At 40.6% G+C, this 17,420-nt stretch overlaps 3 protein-coding genes across 6 annotated transcripts; 2 read left to right on the plus strand and 1 right to left on the minus strand.

Annotated features, from left to right (window-relative positions):
- The first annotated feature begins 1,406 nt into the window (after window positions 1-1,406).
- On the plus strand, window positions 1,407-4,121 carry ap1s2 (adaptor related protein complex 1 subunit sigma 2). Its single transcript, XM_027006910.2, has 5 exons — window positions 1,407-1,525; window positions 2,150-2,328; window positions 2,511-2,619; window positions 2,772-2,909; window positions 3,046-4,121. The coding sequence occupies exons 2-5, from the start codon at window positions 2,150-2,152 to the stop codon at window positions 3,091-3,093; spliced, it is 474 nt and encodes a 157-aa protein (XP_026862711.1). The 5' UTR covers window positions 1,407-1,525; the 3' UTR covers window positions 3,094-4,121.
- Window positions 4,122-4,848: 727 nt separating this feature from the next.
- Window positions 4,849-8,966, minus strand: zrsr2 (zinc finger (CCCH type), RNA-binding motif and serine/arginine rich 2). Its single transcript, XM_027006908.2, has 11 exons — window positions 8,743-8,966; window positions 8,534-8,625; window positions 8,356-8,419; window positions 8,167-8,275; window positions 7,968-8,054; window positions 7,322-7,360; window positions 7,112-7,227; window positions 6,757-6,970; window positions 6,628-6,683; window positions 6,035-6,144; window positions 4,849-5,911 (listed from the first exon to the last, which is right to left on the minus strand). The coding sequence occupies exons 1-11, from the start codon at window positions 8,829-8,831 to the stop codon at window positions 4,989-4,991; spliced, it is 1,899 nt and encodes a 632-aa protein (XP_026862709.2). The 5' UTR covers window positions 8,832-8,966; the 3' UTR covers window positions 4,849-4,988.
- Window positions 8,967-9,042: 76 nt separating this feature from the next.
- Window positions 9,043-17,365, plus strand: rbb4l (retinoblastoma binding protein 4, like). Of its 4 annotated transcripts, none has more exons than XM_027006874.2 (12): window positions 9,043-9,213; window positions 9,692-9,836; window positions 9,982-10,127; window positions 10,504-10,680; window positions 10,826-10,941; window positions 11,037-11,197; window positions 11,522-11,648; window positions 13,241-13,318; window positions 13,472-13,569; window positions 16,307-16,364; window positions 16,508-16,618; window positions 16,733-17,365. In XM_027006874.2, exons 1-12 carry the CDS (start codon window positions 9,198-9,200, stop codon window positions 16,799-16,801), a joined length of 1,302 nt encoding a protein of 433 aa, XP_026862675.1. In that variant the 5' UTR covers window positions 9,043-9,197; the 3' UTR covers window positions 16,802-17,365. The 4 variants fall into 4 exon arrangements, with proteins under 4 accessions (XP_026862675.1, XP_026862677.1, XP_026862676.1 ...); XM_027006876.2 differs by having other exon boundaries at window positions 13,493-13,569; XM_027006875.2 differs by having other exon boundaries at window positions 10,507-10,680.
- The last annotated feature ends 55 nt before the right edge of the window (window positions 17,366-17,420 follow it).

A 17,420-nucleotide genomic window follows, 5' to 3' on the forward strand; every position in this document is an offset into this window, starting at 1 on the left:
ATAAAATGTTTTACTTTGTGACATTAGTTTATTACCTGTTGTAATGCTTTAGACCAGTTCTCCCTCCAGAGAGGTTAAGGCAGCATTCTAATAAATTGAGCACAGACATCAAGCAGAAAACTGAGGGGTCAGGTGGGAGAATGGCTCTCGGGAATGGGCTGTTGTCTGTTATTGTCTGTTACAACACAATCAATAGTAGATTCTGCAAAACTGATAAACAGATAGAACTCTGCCATAATGTAGTATTTAAGGTTCAATGTTGGTAGAGCTACCTTTAAAATAAAATGTTTTATAAATAATATTTTATGCGCTAAAATAAACTTATTTATGAAACGGTACATTTTCATAGTTTTCAAATGGAGCAAAGGACGTATTAGCAGAGTGCATCAACAGCGCCTTCTCCTGTTCACAACTTGTCAATTTCGAATATAAAGTGTAATTTTCATCTTTTTCCAAATGGAGGCAGTATATTGCGGGTTGTCACAGCTTCCAACATAATAACCAAATGGTGGAAATGTTTTGTTTTGTTTTTAAGAAAAGAAAAGAAGAGAAAATAAAGGGGGAAAAAATGAGTTGCAAACGTTGAGACATGACAAACGAGTCTACTTGACCAGGATACAGTTTGGTTATATTTATTGCCTGTTATACAATTAGGTAATGAAGACAGAACTATAGACTCTGTTTAATAGGATTAAGTCTAAGACCTTTTTACAGTTTCCTGCGGATCTTTTAATAGTTGAAGAATACTGTGTGCTGGTCATATTTCCTATGTGGGCAAAAAAAAAAATTAAGAAAAGACTGGGTCCCGCTGTATTACTCAGGCTGCACTGCAGCGTCTATTCACAGGCGCGATCCCACTACTGATCGGCACGGGGGCTTTGACCTGCTCCGTTTCCGACCTGGGCCGGTTCACCCCTCCTTAGACGACCTGGTGGTCCCAAGCTCCCTCAGGAGCACCATATCGATACCGAACTTAGTGCGGACACCCGATCGGCATAGTCCGCTACAGCCCAGAACCCCTGGGCTCAAACGGTCCGCCAGCCTCAGCCTCCCAGTAGCTTGGATTACAGGCGCACGCCACCGCGCCCGGCGAGTGTACAGTGCCTCTTCACTATCTTTAAACCTAACTTTGTTCTTTGCTCGTTTCGCCATCTAGTGGTGCAAGAATGTATTGCGGTGGCGAGAATAATTTGTAACGCAAAACACACGTTAAAAGCACGAACACACATAATCTAATCTTACATATCTAGTTTTCCACTTTTAAAACAGAGTTTGTTGGGCATTTATTTATTACTTGTTCTAGATTGTCTACCATAACAAACCAGTTCTCCCGTGCAAGCGGAGACTATGTTGGCCAATGATGTGTCTAAACGATGTGTCTCTTAACCAATGATGTGTCTTTTGCATTGAATAAAGGCGAAATAAGATCGACGTTCTAACGGGACTCGTGTTAGTGTATGTAAAAATACGTTTCCTAGTTAGTCAAAAACAGGAATACAAATTCATTTAAATCTTAAAGGTTAAGGTAAGATTACTGCGGTTTATTTTGTTTAAAAAAAGCTAGCTAATAGTTTTCAGGCACACAGGCTAGCGCTGCTCGTTAGCGGTTTGATATTTTTGTCGTCCCGTAGAATCTGCTAACTAGGTTAGCTAGGTTAGCTAGCCTAACTAAAAAGATGAGTGCTCTGAAGATTTAAAACATAGGTCTTAGCAGATCTACACGTAAAGACATAAACTAGGCTACATTGTATAAACTTACATTGTAGCTGACAGGCCAACATTATGTAAATAGGTGTCCTTTAATTGAGGCTAGCTAGCTAACAACAGAAAGATGCCACAAGACCAACATGTAACTAAGCTAAGCTAGCTAGGGCTTTACACCATGCAGCAGACATTAGCTTGGGAGTGGCACTGTTCATAAGACATACCACGTACCAGAAAATTGGCTGTGTACATTTATTTCGTGAACGCATCATGAACAGTAATATGTTTATGTAATAAACAACATAATACATGTGAAAACCTCACTGGTAAATAGCTCTGTGCTGTTTACGATCTTGCCCTAATTTGAGCAACTTTCATTGTGTAGAGCATTATCCAGCGAGTCATAATTTCAAGAATAGTTCGTCCTCGTCTGTCCCCCCTCCAGATGCGGTTCATGCTGCTGTTCAGTCGGCAGGGCAAACTGCGACTGCAGAAGTGGTACGTGCCCCTGTCTGACCCGCAGAAAAAGAAGATTTCCCGGGAGGTGATACAGATGGTGTTGGCTCGTAAGCCCAAGATGTGCAGTTTTCTGGAGTGGAGGGACTTAAAAATAGTGTACAAAAGGTTATTATAATTCATAATTTTTCTAATCTAGTGTGTTTTCTTATATATTGACAATCTGGTCGAGGTCATTGGCATAAAAATCTCAACTCAAACATTTGACCAAAAGCAATATTCAATTTTGTTCTCCATGAAATGTAACACTTGTCCTTGTTCTGATGATTTTATAATACTTTTCTTTTCAGATATGCTAGCTTGTATTTCTGCTGTGCTGTGGAAGACCAGGAGAATGAACTGATAACCCTTGAGATCATCCACAGATATGTAGAGCTTCTGGACAAATATTTTGGCAGTGTGAGGCTTATTTGTTACAATGCATCATACTTTGTTTGCCCACATGGTTAGTCTTAATACATAACATACTTTCCAGTTTCATATATTCTGCTGACAAATTCTGTCTTGGGCCTGCGATTTCTTTGAGTCTTTCCATTTTCCATTCCCACCAGGTTTGCGAGCTGGATATCATCTTCAACTTTGAGAAGGCATACTACATTTTGGATGAGTTCATACTTGGTGGTGAAGCTCAGGAGACTTCAAAGAAGATCGTGTTGAAGGCCATTGAACAGGCAGACATGTTACAAGAGGTGGGTCCAATTGTTCACCAGTAGCTCAAAGTTACATTTACATAATACATGACTGAGGATGGTATACTGTGCCAAATGGATGTCTGGTTTACTTTGACTGTGTTCACACACCCCACTCCCTTTGTACTTTTTCTAGGAAGCCGAAGCACCACGCAGTGTACTGGAGGAGATTGGACTCACATAGAACTGAAGAAGTCCCATTATTCTCTGTAGAGCCATCAGTTAGTCCCTAAACGTGTGTTGATTGACATATTTCATATTAAAGTCCCGTAAGAATAATGGTACCTGGATGTAGAAAATGTGCAAGGAAAATGACCAAAAGAAACCCTAGCTAGTTTCTCCAAGCCTTCTAGGTATAACCTATTTTCATTTGATTCGTTAAGTTTTTGGTACACCACCTAAGCACTGACCCATTTCCATTAGTTTCCAGGGTAGTAGTTTTATGATGAATATCACAACCATTAATTTGTTGACTAGATTAAAGTCTGTTAACTGTTAACATATTACCTCACCTTATGCCTTGTACGCCTTAAGACACACTTTTACAATCATTGTATTTGGCCAGTATCTTCTGCAAATTGGTGGAAGTTCAGTTTATATTTTTACTAAATCAGGACTAAGTGTATCTTAATGCTTCAGCAAAGTAATAAAAAAAATCTTTACACATCGGTGGTATTAGGTGGAAAGATAAAGGTATATATGTCAGTATTAGATATAGCATTACAAAAAACACTTAAATGTTTACCACTTACATGCTTTATATTGTCAGGAAAGTATTTCATGAAGGCTTTTTCTGCTAGATGGGCAATTTAAAGTCGTTGACTTCGCTCTTTGATTTTGGTTACATGAGGCCTATCACTCACTTTTGCAAAGTGAATCCTGCTAATGCAGAATATGCATACACCAATTATTTCAAAGTGTTAAATGTGACATTGTGCACTGGTACAACTTCTGAGGACCTTTTAAGTCAAACTCCTGGACTGTTTAATTAAAGAAGAGGTGACAGAATTCCATGCTGGACAGTTTGAATCTTTGTTTAAAAGTGGTAAAATTCGTAACTTCCTGAGGTATCCTCCATGTTTGAGTTCATTTTCAATACCAAAGAATCAGCATTTTTCTCGTCTTTTTTGTGTCAACACTTATTTTCAGATTACACTGTGATTCTTCACTGCCTGTTGCTCAAAATAAAGTGCAATTTTCTTTGTCAGTTTTTCTTATGTAAAACAGTGCAGTCCTTGCCATAATGGCACAAATACATCAGCATCTTTAGTTTACTGCAAAATGCAAAACTGCCAAGGCTGAGTTATTTGCTAAACATTTCTGGTTTCTAGGACAAGTGGACAGATGGAACAAAGATTAACCTATGCCACAGATGAAATGGAGAAAGGAAAAATAAAGCTGTGCATGACGAACCGCATCATCTCTCCTGTGAAAAACGAAAGCCTGGACAGAGAGCGGCTGCCAACTGTGGTTGACTACAGTAGCAACAGAATGGTGAAACCAGCTTAACTGCTTGTTTGACTCTCTTCAAAGCTCAACTAACTGTGCTTGACCTTGCCACACAAAACAAAAATCCAAAAAACTACTCAGATTTCTCAGTCTCAAAAACGAATTTGCAGTCTGTCACCTGATCTAAGCATGTATTTCACTTCATGAAGGCCAAAATATCGTGTAACAAGCAGGCGCTGAATATGGCTTTATTAGTCCTGTCAAACAATTATTGGGTAAAATTCCCAGCATGCAGTGACTATGGATTATAAACCCCCAAGTGTGCAAAGGATTTATAACCAAGTGGTAATCATGAACATTTTATTCAGTTATACTAATGTGTCTAAGGAGTCCATTTATGGATTTTACATGGTTCAGGGAAGCACACTCAACCATGAATTACTTCAGAAGTAATTTTGACTTGGTGTCATTCCACAAACCACAGAAACACTTTTTAATAAAACATTTATTTACTCACGTTTACAGGGACACAAATCAAGTGTTCGTTCAAAACAGACAAGATGGGTTGACTTTTTGTGAAACCAAATAATGTCACTGCTATAGTAAGACTGGAAAAGCATTCATGCCATTTCACATATCCTCATTAGACAGTGCTGCAGTGCCAGACTCATCAGCAACACCAGCAAGTGTTACATGTTTTTCATCTTCATGTTGACAGACTTTACTTGTATGAGTCTCACCATGGCCTTGCTGGAATGTTGTGATGGTCTCAGTAGTTCTGCTATCCTCTGCAGGCATTTCTGTGTTCTGTTTGTCACGATTCGTTAGAGTCACTTCATCCTCATCATCCTCCGACTCCTTCTCAGAACCTGCAGAAGAGCTGACACTGCGGGTTCTACTCATCTTCCGCTTTTGTTTCCTTTTGCTCTTCTTTTTCTTGCTCTTTTTGGAGTGCTTGTGGTGATGCGAGGAGGTGTTCGCATTAGCAGAGGCGTCACTGCTTTTGTTCATTCTCTTGACGGATCCATTTTTGTGCTGTTCTTTAGGGCTATCCGATTCTGACCTCCTAGAAGATCTCCTCGAGTCTCTGACTGAATGGCGACTTCTACTCTGCCGATCAGACTCTCTGCCTCTGCTGTGTAATCTGCGTCTCTCATGGCTTCTACTTCTCCTGGAAAGGTCATTTGCTCTTCCTTGTCCTCTTCTCAGAGAATACTGGGGTCTCCGTCTCTCCCTGCTTCTGCTATGACTCCGCCTCTGTCTACTGTGACTCCGCCTCTCTCTACTATTGCTCCTCCTTCTCTTATGACTGTGCCTCTCACCACTGCGGCTCCTCCCATCATCCCGTCTATAGCGAGATGGCTCAGGGCTGCGGTTGCGCTGTGGCAAAATCCTGTCTCTGCGCTCGGAGTGCCAGCTAGTGAAGCCTCCACCGCGGTCAGGGGACAGGTGGAGGTCACGATCTGCTTCCCAAAATTCATTACCCGGGTTTCGAAATACATGGAGAAAGTTGCAGTGTTTGCCCTTTGGACATTTTTGCCTGTCAAAAAGCCCTGAGAAAAAAAAGTTTTAAAACCAGTGTTAGAGGATTTTAGCAAATTTTTATAAGAGCGCCTGTACTTTATAAGCATAAAAAGGGCCCTGGTGATGAATAAACTTTCTGCTAAACATCTTACCACATATGGCAGTTTTCCATCTGGTTACAGGAGAAAACTCGCACTGTAGTTGCCTTCCTGCATACCAGCGCCCATTAAACACCATGAAGGCTTCTTTGCATTGATCCTCACTACAGGTTCAAAACAAAACAATACACATAAAACATATCTACAACAGTCTTCCAATGTTTGTTTTAACTGTTAGGGCTGCACAATGTATCGTTTTTTTCTTCCATTATTGTAATATTAGCTGATACCACATTAACTGATACCACAGAAGGCTGAAATATGCAAATATACTTTTTAACAAATGACTAAGGTCAGACATTAAAACTGAGGCTTGTGGGTGAATTATATAAATTACAACATTCACATGATCCAACAAATTTAATTGATTAGTGACAAAATAATAAAGGCTCATATAAATCTATGTTGCATCAGGGGTTCTATGCCTTCCAATTTTGCAAGTCATATTGGAATCACATTGTAGTTTTGTCTATAGCAGCCCTAAGGTCACTATTTATTTATCTACTCATCAAAAAACAAAACAAAAATCCCCGATAACAACTAAAAAAAAAACTTACATGCATAATTTGTAATTTTTTTATACTTACTTTTCATACTGCACATAAACGTTTCCTCTTAAGTGAGGTTCAAAGTTACAGCTGACCTAAAAAATAAGAAAGAGTTAAACATCTGATACTTAGTTTCACCTTTTACTGAATCTGTTTAGGTTTCATTACCTTAAACTGTATAACTTTTCCTGCATTCCTGAACTCTGGCAGAACATCTTCATAAAAGTCCAGAAACTGCTGGTGCAACTCCTCCTCACTGTACTCCAGACTAGCGTCTGTGTCGTAGTCGTCGCGTCTGCTCTGTTCCATCCCAAATGTCACAAACATACCCCGGACCATCAAAGTGCTACTTGACACTGGGTGATCATGCTTTCGAGAGCACCTGTCCATACAAAGGCCACAACAAACAAATAAACAAGCCACCTCCCAAACATAAAAATGGTAAATATGATGTCAAACATATATGACAAACTTTTAACAAGTAAATATCATGTAAACCCAGTTCCACTGTGGTATATCTTACCGGTCTCCAAATCTGCAAGCTCCAGTTTTAAGGAAGAAGGGACAGTTGGCTTTGTCCTTTTCTGTGCCATAATCTGCTGGGGCATCTGGGTTTTTCCAGGAACCCCCATTTTCCAACTGGACAACACCCAATCAAGAATAAGCACTTCAAATGAACTGTACAATATCAAATGTTGTATTCCCATTTCTACTCAAAGTTGTTCATGAATACCTGGCTTTGTGCTTGGTCCAGCATTTTCTGTACAGCTTCCTACAAGTGGTGCAAACACACATTATGGCGGGTAAAAACCTGCAGCGAGCTAGCAGATATCTGTTAGCATTAGTTAAGACCACCGATTAAAGTATGAATTAGTGAGAAAAGAACTTCACTTCTAGCACAGATAAACAAAGGTTAAGTCTATTGTAATTCTTAAAAGGTAATAAGGAATACAACATTTTGCTGGTACAACTGTATTTTGTTCAGCACCCAAAACAAAACCCTGAAAATAGAAATCACATTTATCATAAAAAGATACATTTTCTTCAGAGGAAGAGGCCTGTCACTCTTTCTTTTGTGTGTATCTTAGTTAAGGAAGACCATGTAGCAACCCATGCATCAAAATCAAGACAATCACCATGAAGCCAAAGGATCAGTGGCTTACTGTGTTTCCTTTTGTTGTAAAAGCAATAAAGAAACATCTCAACTGAATAATCATAATCTCAATCTGTTTCAATATCCATAATCACCTGGCTCAGTGAAATGAACTACATGAATATACAGGTTTAGTATATTTAAGTGATATGGATATGACAGCAGAGAGTGAGAGGATATATGGATATCAGCCTCTTTCACTTTATCCTCCGAATGCAGGGATCACCTCTCTGTTTCTCTTCTCCTGCTGTTTCTGTTCTCGCTCCTCTCTCTCTCTTCTCTGCTGTTCCTCCCATTCATCCTTGATTCTCTTCTGCAGTCATTAAAAACAAAATTTAAAAATAAAGAGCAAGCGGAGTTTTAACAGGTCAAGGGGAAATTTCATGCTGCGTTTTGACCAGTTTTAATTAGGGCTTCCCCGTTACCTCCTCCTCCTCCTTAATCCTTTGAGCTGCAGCTTCTTTCTCCTTCTTCAACCTAAATTCCTCCTGTGCAATCCTTTCCTTCTGCAGCCACTCCTGGTGTAGACGCTCTCTGAATTGATGAAACATAACTTTTCAAGGGAATGCCAAATAGGTTACTCTGACAGAAGCTTCCGTGGAGAAAGAGCTTACCTTTGTTCTTCTTCTGTCTTATCATCTCCATCATCATGATCTTCATTTTCATACTGATCAACAGCTGAACAAAATACGTTGCATAAATAACTATAATTGTGTAAAACGATAGTAAAAGGGCATCACAACGGTATGTAAACTGACGTGCTCTGGCTAGGATAAGAAAAAGATTAGCTACCTAAATTAATATCACATTCTCTCAGTTTAGCAAGAGCTTGGCGTTTTCTTTTTCTCCTGTCTCTCTTCAGACACAGCCGCCGTTGTTTTCGACTGGACACGGAAAACAGAAAACAATTTCAGCCATGTATATTAAAAAATTGAACTGATAGACAAAAATGACTACAGTAATGTGGAGATGTCAAACTGTTAGTGCTTAAGCTAACAAACCTCAGTGGTTCAGTTTGCGGCGGTTGTTTAAATTCTCCGTTCTCAGGCTCTGTGGGCTGATTTTCAGAAGCGAAAACCGAAATCTCCATTTTAACACAATTTGTTTACCGAAAACTGCGCATATGAATCTATGGATAACATTTCACTACATTGTTTAAGACGTTTACTAAGCAAATTAGCTAGTTAGCTGCTTGAAGATACACTACAGAGGGGGAGAGACCTGCTAGCCGCGTACAGTGATGACGTTGAGAGGTCATGTTTCGCTCGTCGGTCCGCGCCTCTCGCACATGCGCAGTCGTCGCTGCACGCATCGGAAAGAGAAATCGGCAAAGTAAGCTTTCGCTGAAATACTTAGAAACAGCAGAAAGGAAAAAAAAGGTTTAGCGGGCGATTTTAATTGAAGGCATTGCATCCCGGAGTTCCTAGAATTTCGGACCCGCAGGAAACACCCGGCAATGGCAGACAAAGAAGGTAAAGCTTGCGGAGAGGTGGATAAACGCGCTTTGTTTGCCTTCTGTGTTGGTGGCTAACTAGTTAGCCAGACTAGCCGGTTTTGGTAGTGGCGTCAGTTCTGTCTTCAGCGCCAGTTTGCGGAGATGCAGACAAACCACACGCTAGTTGATCAAATGTGATGGTTGCTGATAATGCTAACAGATTGGAACTGGTTAAAGTTGTTAAGTGAGGCTACAACGACGCATGCTAAGTGTCAATGCAAAAAGCCATCTCTGAGTAAGCTAGTTTAGCTAGCTGGAGATTCTGAACTGAAGTCTCTAGAAGCTGTCTAGCTAATACTAACTAAGACATTGACTCGCAGTACACGAATAGTTGTACATTACTAGCAATTATTGTACAATTGTACATTGTTATCCTTCACTTTTTAGAGCAAATAATAAATTAGACTGCTGCAGCGTTCTGTACGGATCCTGCCTTGTCTGTCTTCCCCTTCTAGTCTACGATGATGCAGTAGAGGAACGAGTAATAAATGAAGAATATAAAATATGGAAGAAAAACACACCTTTTCTATACGACTTGGTCATGACGCATGCGCTGGAATGGCCCAGTTTAACTGTGCAATGGTTGCCTGATGTGAGCAGGTAGGTAACAAACCGAGTTTCTCATTCTCTGCTGCCTTCTCTGTGTTGAAAGGTTTTTACCTTTCCTTCAGGGATTGCATATATAGAATTTTGTTCGTCTGCCGCCCAAGCTTAAGCAGGGTTTACTTGTTCAACTCTTGTATAGGCTTGAAGGTAAGGACTATGCGGTTCACCGACTGGTGTTGGGGACACACACGTCAGATGAGCAGAACCACTTGGTAATTGCCAGTGTTCAGATCCCCAATGATGATGCTCAGTTTGATGCTTCACATTATGACAGCGAAAAAGGAGGTTTGACATTTAAGTAATTGTCATCTTTTTTCTTTCATTGATTGGCTTTTTATTCAGAATTACTGATGTGTGTGTTTTGTGTTTTTTTTTTTTTTTCAGCAGGTATGTTCAATTACATCAATATTTGGTAGAAAGAAGATCAGTTGGTTACTGAGCGAAGTGTTTGGAAGACCCAGAAAGGGAGCAAATTATTGCTGGTGGTATTGTTTTTGCATGATGATATTCTGGTGATCAGTGCACATGTTAATTTAATAACACATCCCCCTTCCCATTTTAATATGGTCTTAAATATTAAACCAATTTGTTCTTGAATATTTACATTTTGTTAAGCAATATGTGCTATTGGCCAAGCTTTATCTGCTACTCCATCCCTTTTCAGAGTTTGGAGGATTTGGGTCTGTCAGTGGCAAGATTGAGATTGAGATTAAAATCAATCATGAGGGGGAGGTGAACCGGGCCAGGTACATGCCACAGAATCCCTGCATCATTGCCACCAAGACCCCTACATCTGATGTGCTGGTTTTTGATTACACTAAACACCCATCCAAGCCAGGTCAGTCAGTGTTGTTCTCCACAATGTCATTACTATTGGTTCCAGCTCAGTTTGCCTCATCTGAAAATATCAGTTGATCCAGTAAAGTATTTTGTAAATGCCCTGAACAGAACATTCTATTAACATATTTTCTATGTGTCTGTAGACCCCAGTGGTGAGTGCAGTCCAGACCTGAGACTGAGGGGCCATCAGAAGGAGGGCTATGGCTTGTCTTGGAACCCCAACCTGAGTGGAAACCTGCTCAGTGCATCGGATGACCATGTCTGTTCAGATTACCAATAACTTTCATTAAGGTTTGCTGAGCTCTGTCCCCTAAGTAAGTTTTCAGAATGTTCAAACTGTTCCCCTTTCTACAGACTATCTGTCTATGGGACATCAGTGGATCTCCTAAGGAAGGAAAGATTGTAGATGCCAAGACGATCTTCACAGGCCATACTGCCGTGGTAGAGGATGTGAGCTGGCACCTTCTTCACGAGTCACTGTTTGGCTCAGTGGCTGATGACCAGAAACTCATGATGTGAGTAATGGCACACCATTAAAGGGCAGGGTATGCAGAGGACTTCTAGGAGGTTTTTTCTAAAGTGCCATAATGTATTTTCTCCATTTATTTTTGCAACCTGGTACAGTGCACTACCATTCAGAACAATGAACTAACATGGTGCAATTGTACACATATGAGTTTTGTTGACATCATGCAATGCACCCTTGCCTTCCCAAAATGAACAAAACACAAGCAAGCCAGGGAGGGGCATGCATGGTGTTATAAGGAAAAACTGTATTTGGGTACTATCATCACAGTTGTTTTCAGTCTAATAAGAAAATGTGCATGTCTTTTTAACAGCTGGGACACACGGTCCAACAACACATCTAAGCCCAGTCACTCAGTGGATGCTCACACTGCTGAGGTGAACTGCTTGTCCTTCAACCCCTACAGCGAGTTCATCCTGGCCACCGGCTCTGCAGATAAGGTCTGTACAGCTTCAGAGTTCACATGCAAACCCTTTTACTCATGCTTACACACACACTCACATAGAGAAGGCTTGGATTTTTTCTGTGTTTAAGATCATATATAGTTTTACTGAGCATTTGCAGTAGTCCTTACGGGTATTCCAGAAAGCGGGTTTAGGCAATAATCCAAATTTGTTAACTCTTGAGTTAAAATCATGGTTCTCTGTTCCAAAAAGTAGGCTCAGAATAAGTGTTGGGTAGTTGCTTTAGTATCATACACTGTGAAGCTAACCTACTATCTAGCAGGTTTACTGGAGATAAACCAGAGATAAATGTCAAAACATTGGCAGAATCTGGAACATGAAAGTTCCTTAAACGTTCCTAAAAATGTTGTGACTCAAATTGATTACAATAAGTAATCATATCAAATTATGAGGAGTGATTAGACTTCATTTAAACCTTTTGACTTTTTTTTCCACCAAGATACCTTTTCAACCCAATCTCTGAATGTTCTTCACTATTGCATTTCACATTGTAGACTACAGGATCGTGGATTCGCCCTTGGTTTAAGTCAATTGTATGCATCAGTGTTCTGTTTATTTTTAAATAGTTTTTACTATAATTTTTAATAGTTTTTGGCAATGTGATGCATAGGATCCAACAGACTTGCACAAGATATGTCACTTCATTGTCTTTTCACATGTTCATTCCCATGTGATTTAAAACAGGATATCTTTCTTGAAATCATAGGGTACCCCTGCCTGCTTTTTCTTATTACACCACACCCTGACCTTGTTGCAGTCATGCCCACTGCACGACCTGGGCCAGGATTGAGACAGAAACATGGGCCAAACCAGATTCCGATGCCTGGGTGAACTCTTGAGTGATCATTCCTGAGAAGGCATGACATTTCAATGTGGCTTGTTTGGTACAACAGACAGCCTGCCATGCCAAACAATGACCCAGAGGAAGAATCTATGGCAAAGATGTTAAATGCCTAAGAGACACCACTGGCATAATGTTACTTCTCACTAAATGCTCAAAACTATCATCATCCCCCTGCATAAGTTTGAAAATGGCAGTAAAGACTTTACTGAACAGGGGTAAAAAGGTTTTCAAATTTGTTTGATGTCATGTGAATACTTCTCTCAAACAATACACAAAAGGACTGTAAAAATCATTCATCACCCTGGCTCCTTTCTTACACATCAAAAATCTTCACATATACTGCCTTTCATGCACTTTCAACTGTGTACACATGTAGATCTTGTGTAACTTGATGTGAGATGCTCAGAATAATCCTTTGCCAAACCTGTGAAAATTAGCCAAATGACTTCGATCCCTGAAATTTTAATCAGTTGTTCTGGAACCAATAACTGATTGTCTGAGTTGGTTCCAAAGTTCAAGTTTAAGTTTGTTAAACCTGCTTTCTGAAATATCCCCTGGTTTTTGGTTCTTTTGCAGTTGTTTGGATTAAGCCATACACATATACAACCATCCTACACACTTCAAAAAGTCTAATCCATCATTAGATTCCGTTAACTGTAATACACAGATATATTGACATTTGTAGTCAAGAAACAATTCCTCACACTTGTGTTTCTTCCTACAGACTGTGGCTCTGTGGGATCTGCGTAACCTGAAGCTGAAGCTCCACTCTTTTGAATCGCACAAGGACGAAATCTTCCAGGTAAGGCTCATAAACGGTTTGGATCAAATTTGCTCCAGACTTTTGGGATGAATAAGGAAGTGCCGATGAGCTCTGTGAGCTCAACACTAATTGTAGTTAATTGTGTGGATTTCCAGTTATCTCGGGTATTAGACTTTTGTTTTTGCACTTTTGTTTTTGCATATTACGCGGCAGGTTCAATGGTCCCCCCACAATGAGACAATACTGGCTTCCAGTGGGACAGATAGACGTCTCAATGTCTGGGATTTGAGGTAAGGTTCTCCCTTGTTTTGTTATGACCTTTGATGTTAATAGTAGCCTATGGTGATAAAACCATTTCACTGTGAGTTATACCGTGTATGAAAATGTACGTCACAAATAAACCGAACTTGAAATTTAGTAAGGCATTTTCAGATTTCTGAGGTGCTCCATACCGCTAACTAATGCCCACTACAACTTTGTGATTCAGTCCTTAAGTATATAAATCACCAGTCTGTTCAAACTTTACATAAATTAAATATCTCAGCCTTTTCAACTTATTGTCTATCCAGTGCCTTAAGTGTAAAGTTGATCCCCATGAAGAATTTTTTATGCTTTTCCTTGTGCCCAGACAACAATGGATGATCCACTGACTTAAAACGATATATTGCTTGTAGCCAAACATGTAGTTCCAAGTAAACATAGTAATTACTTTGCCGAGACACTCTCATGTCTGACATTCTAAGATATTTTAGATGCCTGTTATGATTTTTTAATTAATGGAATTGATAAACGTAAACAGTTCAAGTTCAAAGTTCAAAGAGGTTTTATTGTCATTTCAGCTATATACAAGTACACAACAAAAATGAGACAATGTTCCTCCAGGACCATGGTGCAACACAAAAACAACAGTGCAACAGACATGCTACACAAGTGCAAACAGTCCAATATAGTGCAAAATGTCATTAAATAAACAATAATAAATACAGGACAGGACAAATACAAAATGAGTAGACAGTGCAATTATTTAGTACAGTACACAGTACTGGGCATATGTAAAGCGAGTTGTGCATAGCAATCAGTGAACATAGCATACCCTGAACATAGCAGTCACCGGTAGCAGCCAGAACAGTTCAGAGTACAGTGCTGGTTTAGTACAGTACTCTAGCAGCAAGTAGGATAATGTGCAAGACTACAACAGGAGTGCATAATTTATTTGTGTGAGGTTTGACTTCAGCACTAGTCCGATGCAAAACAATGTGTGAGTGTGTGTGTGACTGTCTATAAGCATGTATAAAAGTGCCTATTTTGGAATCTGAATTGGAGTTAGCCAGAGTTCAGGAGTCTAATGGCTTCTGGGAAGAAGCTGTTGCACAGTCTGGAGGTGTGGGACTGGATGCTGTGGTACCTTCTTCCAGATGGCAAAAGGGTGAACAGTTCATGTGAGGGGTGTGTGGGGTCTTTCACAATGTTGGTGGCTTTCCGGATGCAGCGTGTTATGTAGATGTTCGTGATGGAGGGAAGAGAGACCCCAATGATCTTCTCAGCTGTTCTCACTATTCTTTGGAGGGTCTTGCGGTCAAAGGCGGTGCAGTTCCCAAACCAGGTAATGATGCAGCTGCTCAGGATGCTCTCTACATTACCTCTGTAGAAGGTAGTGAGGATGGGTGATGGGAGATGGGTTTCCCTTAGCTTCCGAAGGAAGTAAAGACGTTGTTGGGCTCTCTTGGTGATGGAACTGGTGTTCAGGGTCCAGGTGAGGTTCTCCACTATGTGAACACCAAGGAACTTGATGTTCTTGACGATCTCCACTGAGGAGCCGTTGATGGCAAGCGGGGAGTGACATTGTCAACATTCAGATACAGGTTGTTGAACTTACACCAGCTCACCAGTTCTCGCACCTCCTCTCTGTATGCTGACTCGTTGTCTTTGTTGATGAGACCCACCATGGTCATGTCATCAGCGAACTTGATGATGTGATTCGAACTGTGCATCGCTGCACAGTCATGAGTCAGCAGTGTGAACAGCAGAGGGCTGAGTATGCTGCCCTGGGGAGCACCAGTACTCAGTGTGGTGGTGTTGGAAGTGCTGCTCCCAATCCGGACAAACTGAAGTCTACCAGTCAAGAAATCCAGGATCCAGTTGCAGAGGGAGGTGTTCAAGCCCAGTAAGCTCAACTTTCCAATCAGATGCTGAGGAACAATGGTGTTGAATGCTAAACTGAAGTCTATGAACAGCATTCTTACGTAGGTGCCCTTTTTATCCAGGTGTGTGAGTGCCAGATGAAGTGTGGTAGAGATGGCATCATCTGTAGAGCGGTTGGGGCGGTAGGCGAACTGCAGGGGGTCCAGAGAAGGGGGGAGCTGGGTCTTGATGTGTCATGACGAGTCTCTCGAAGCACTTCATGATGATAGACGTGAGTGCGATGGGACGGTAGTCGTTGAGACACGACACCGTGGGCTTCTTGGGCATGGGGACGATGGTGGTGGTCTTGAAGCATGTTGGAACCACGGCGCAACTCAGAGAGATATTGAAGATGTCTGTCAGGACATCTGCAAGCTGGTCAGCACATTCTCTGAGCACATGACCCAGGATGTTGTCTGGTCCAGCAGCTTTCCGTGGGTTAACTCCACGCAGAGTACGCCTCACATCAGCTGCCGTCAGGCACAGCATCTGGTCATTTTGCAAAGGGATGGACTTTGTCTATAGGCTTTGATTTTGTGTGTTTTGAGTCAATAGGTTTTACTTTCTATGTACCAGGAAGCATGTTGAAATTATTGTTTGTGATAGTTAATAAATCACAGATGTGGTAGATGGGATTAGGTCAAGTAATGCTTGAAGATTCCTTTAAATCAGCGCTGCTCAAGTCCGGTCCTGGTAAAATAATCTAGCAGACTCAGCACATCTCCGCAGTGCATATCACCAGGACCCAACCTGGGTGCCCTTGATTTAGTGATTCCCAGAGAATTTCACCACTGTGACAGTGTACCCTTAGTATGTTGTTTATTCAGTTACTTTGGCATGTTTCAGTAAAATTGGAGAGGAACAATCTGCTGAGGACGCTGAGGATGGACCTCCAGAATTGCTGGTGAGTCCCAAAGATTGGATTCAGACTTAAGGAAGCAATTTGAATTCTGGTGCCTTATCATAGTTGTGAGGTTTTGTTTTTTGGGTTTTTTTTCTTTCACTGTTACAATTATGTGCTCCCATTTGTATCTGCATTTGTGTCAGTTCATCCATGGAGGCCACACAGCAAAAATCTCAGACTTCTCTTGGAATCCCAATGAACCTTGGGTGATCTGCTCTGTTTCAGAGGACAACATTATGCAAGTTTGGCAAATGGTCAGTATTGCTTTTATTCCCAATAGAAACTAGATATTGTGAAGAATTTTGATGTTTTACAGTTGATTATAAGAGTTGTATCTCAGCAAATTCATCTAAGCATTCCTCCTTTAGGCAGAGAATATTTACAATGATGAGGAACCAGACACCCCTGCATCTGAACTTGAGGGCCAGACCTCATAACCCCTCTGACATGGAACTCATGTCATTCATGTCTCTCTATCTCTTACTATTGACTCAGAATTGCCCACTCGCAATGTCATGGGACAGATTCAGTCCCTGAGTCGCAGTGGAACCAACTGCACTTCAGGACTCCATCCATAGGCCAAAGTAGGATCAAAGCAGTCCCTGGACTCTGTTTATTGTCCTCCTTGAGTATTATTTAGCATTCATTCTATTTTTCTGCACTCCATAAACATAAAGGTCTGTTTAGGACTCATGAGGATGGGCTGTGCTGAATGCTTTTGATGTGGGCAGGGGGGAGTTTTTTGTGTGGGAGACATTTATACAATTGAGTTAATCATGTTAAAATGCCCTTGAATGGACAATGCTGTTAAATAATTTTTCCAAATTAGGCCCAAGTAAAGTGGTTCTGCAGCTCTTGTTCAGTTTTCCTGCATAGTTCAGATGTCAACTGCAATAAAACTTTTCTAATGCCTTTTAAAATGATTGTGCATTTTGTATTTCAAAAATGTTAAGTGTACCACTAAAGAAATCCACATAAGAATAAAGTATGAACTATCCTAATTTTTTGTGAATATTTTGTCAACTTTGCAGTTTAATACATTATGGTTACATTTTT

Source organism: Electrophorus electricus, chromosome 26 (assembly GCF_013358815.1).
Source record: "Electrophorus electricus isolate fEleEle1 chromosome 26, fEleEle1.pri, whole genome shotgun sequence".
In the NCBI taxonomy this organism is placed as follows: domain Eukaryota; kingdom Metazoa; phylum Chordata; class Actinopteri; order Gymnotiformes; family Gymnotidae; genus Electrophorus; species Electrophorus electricus.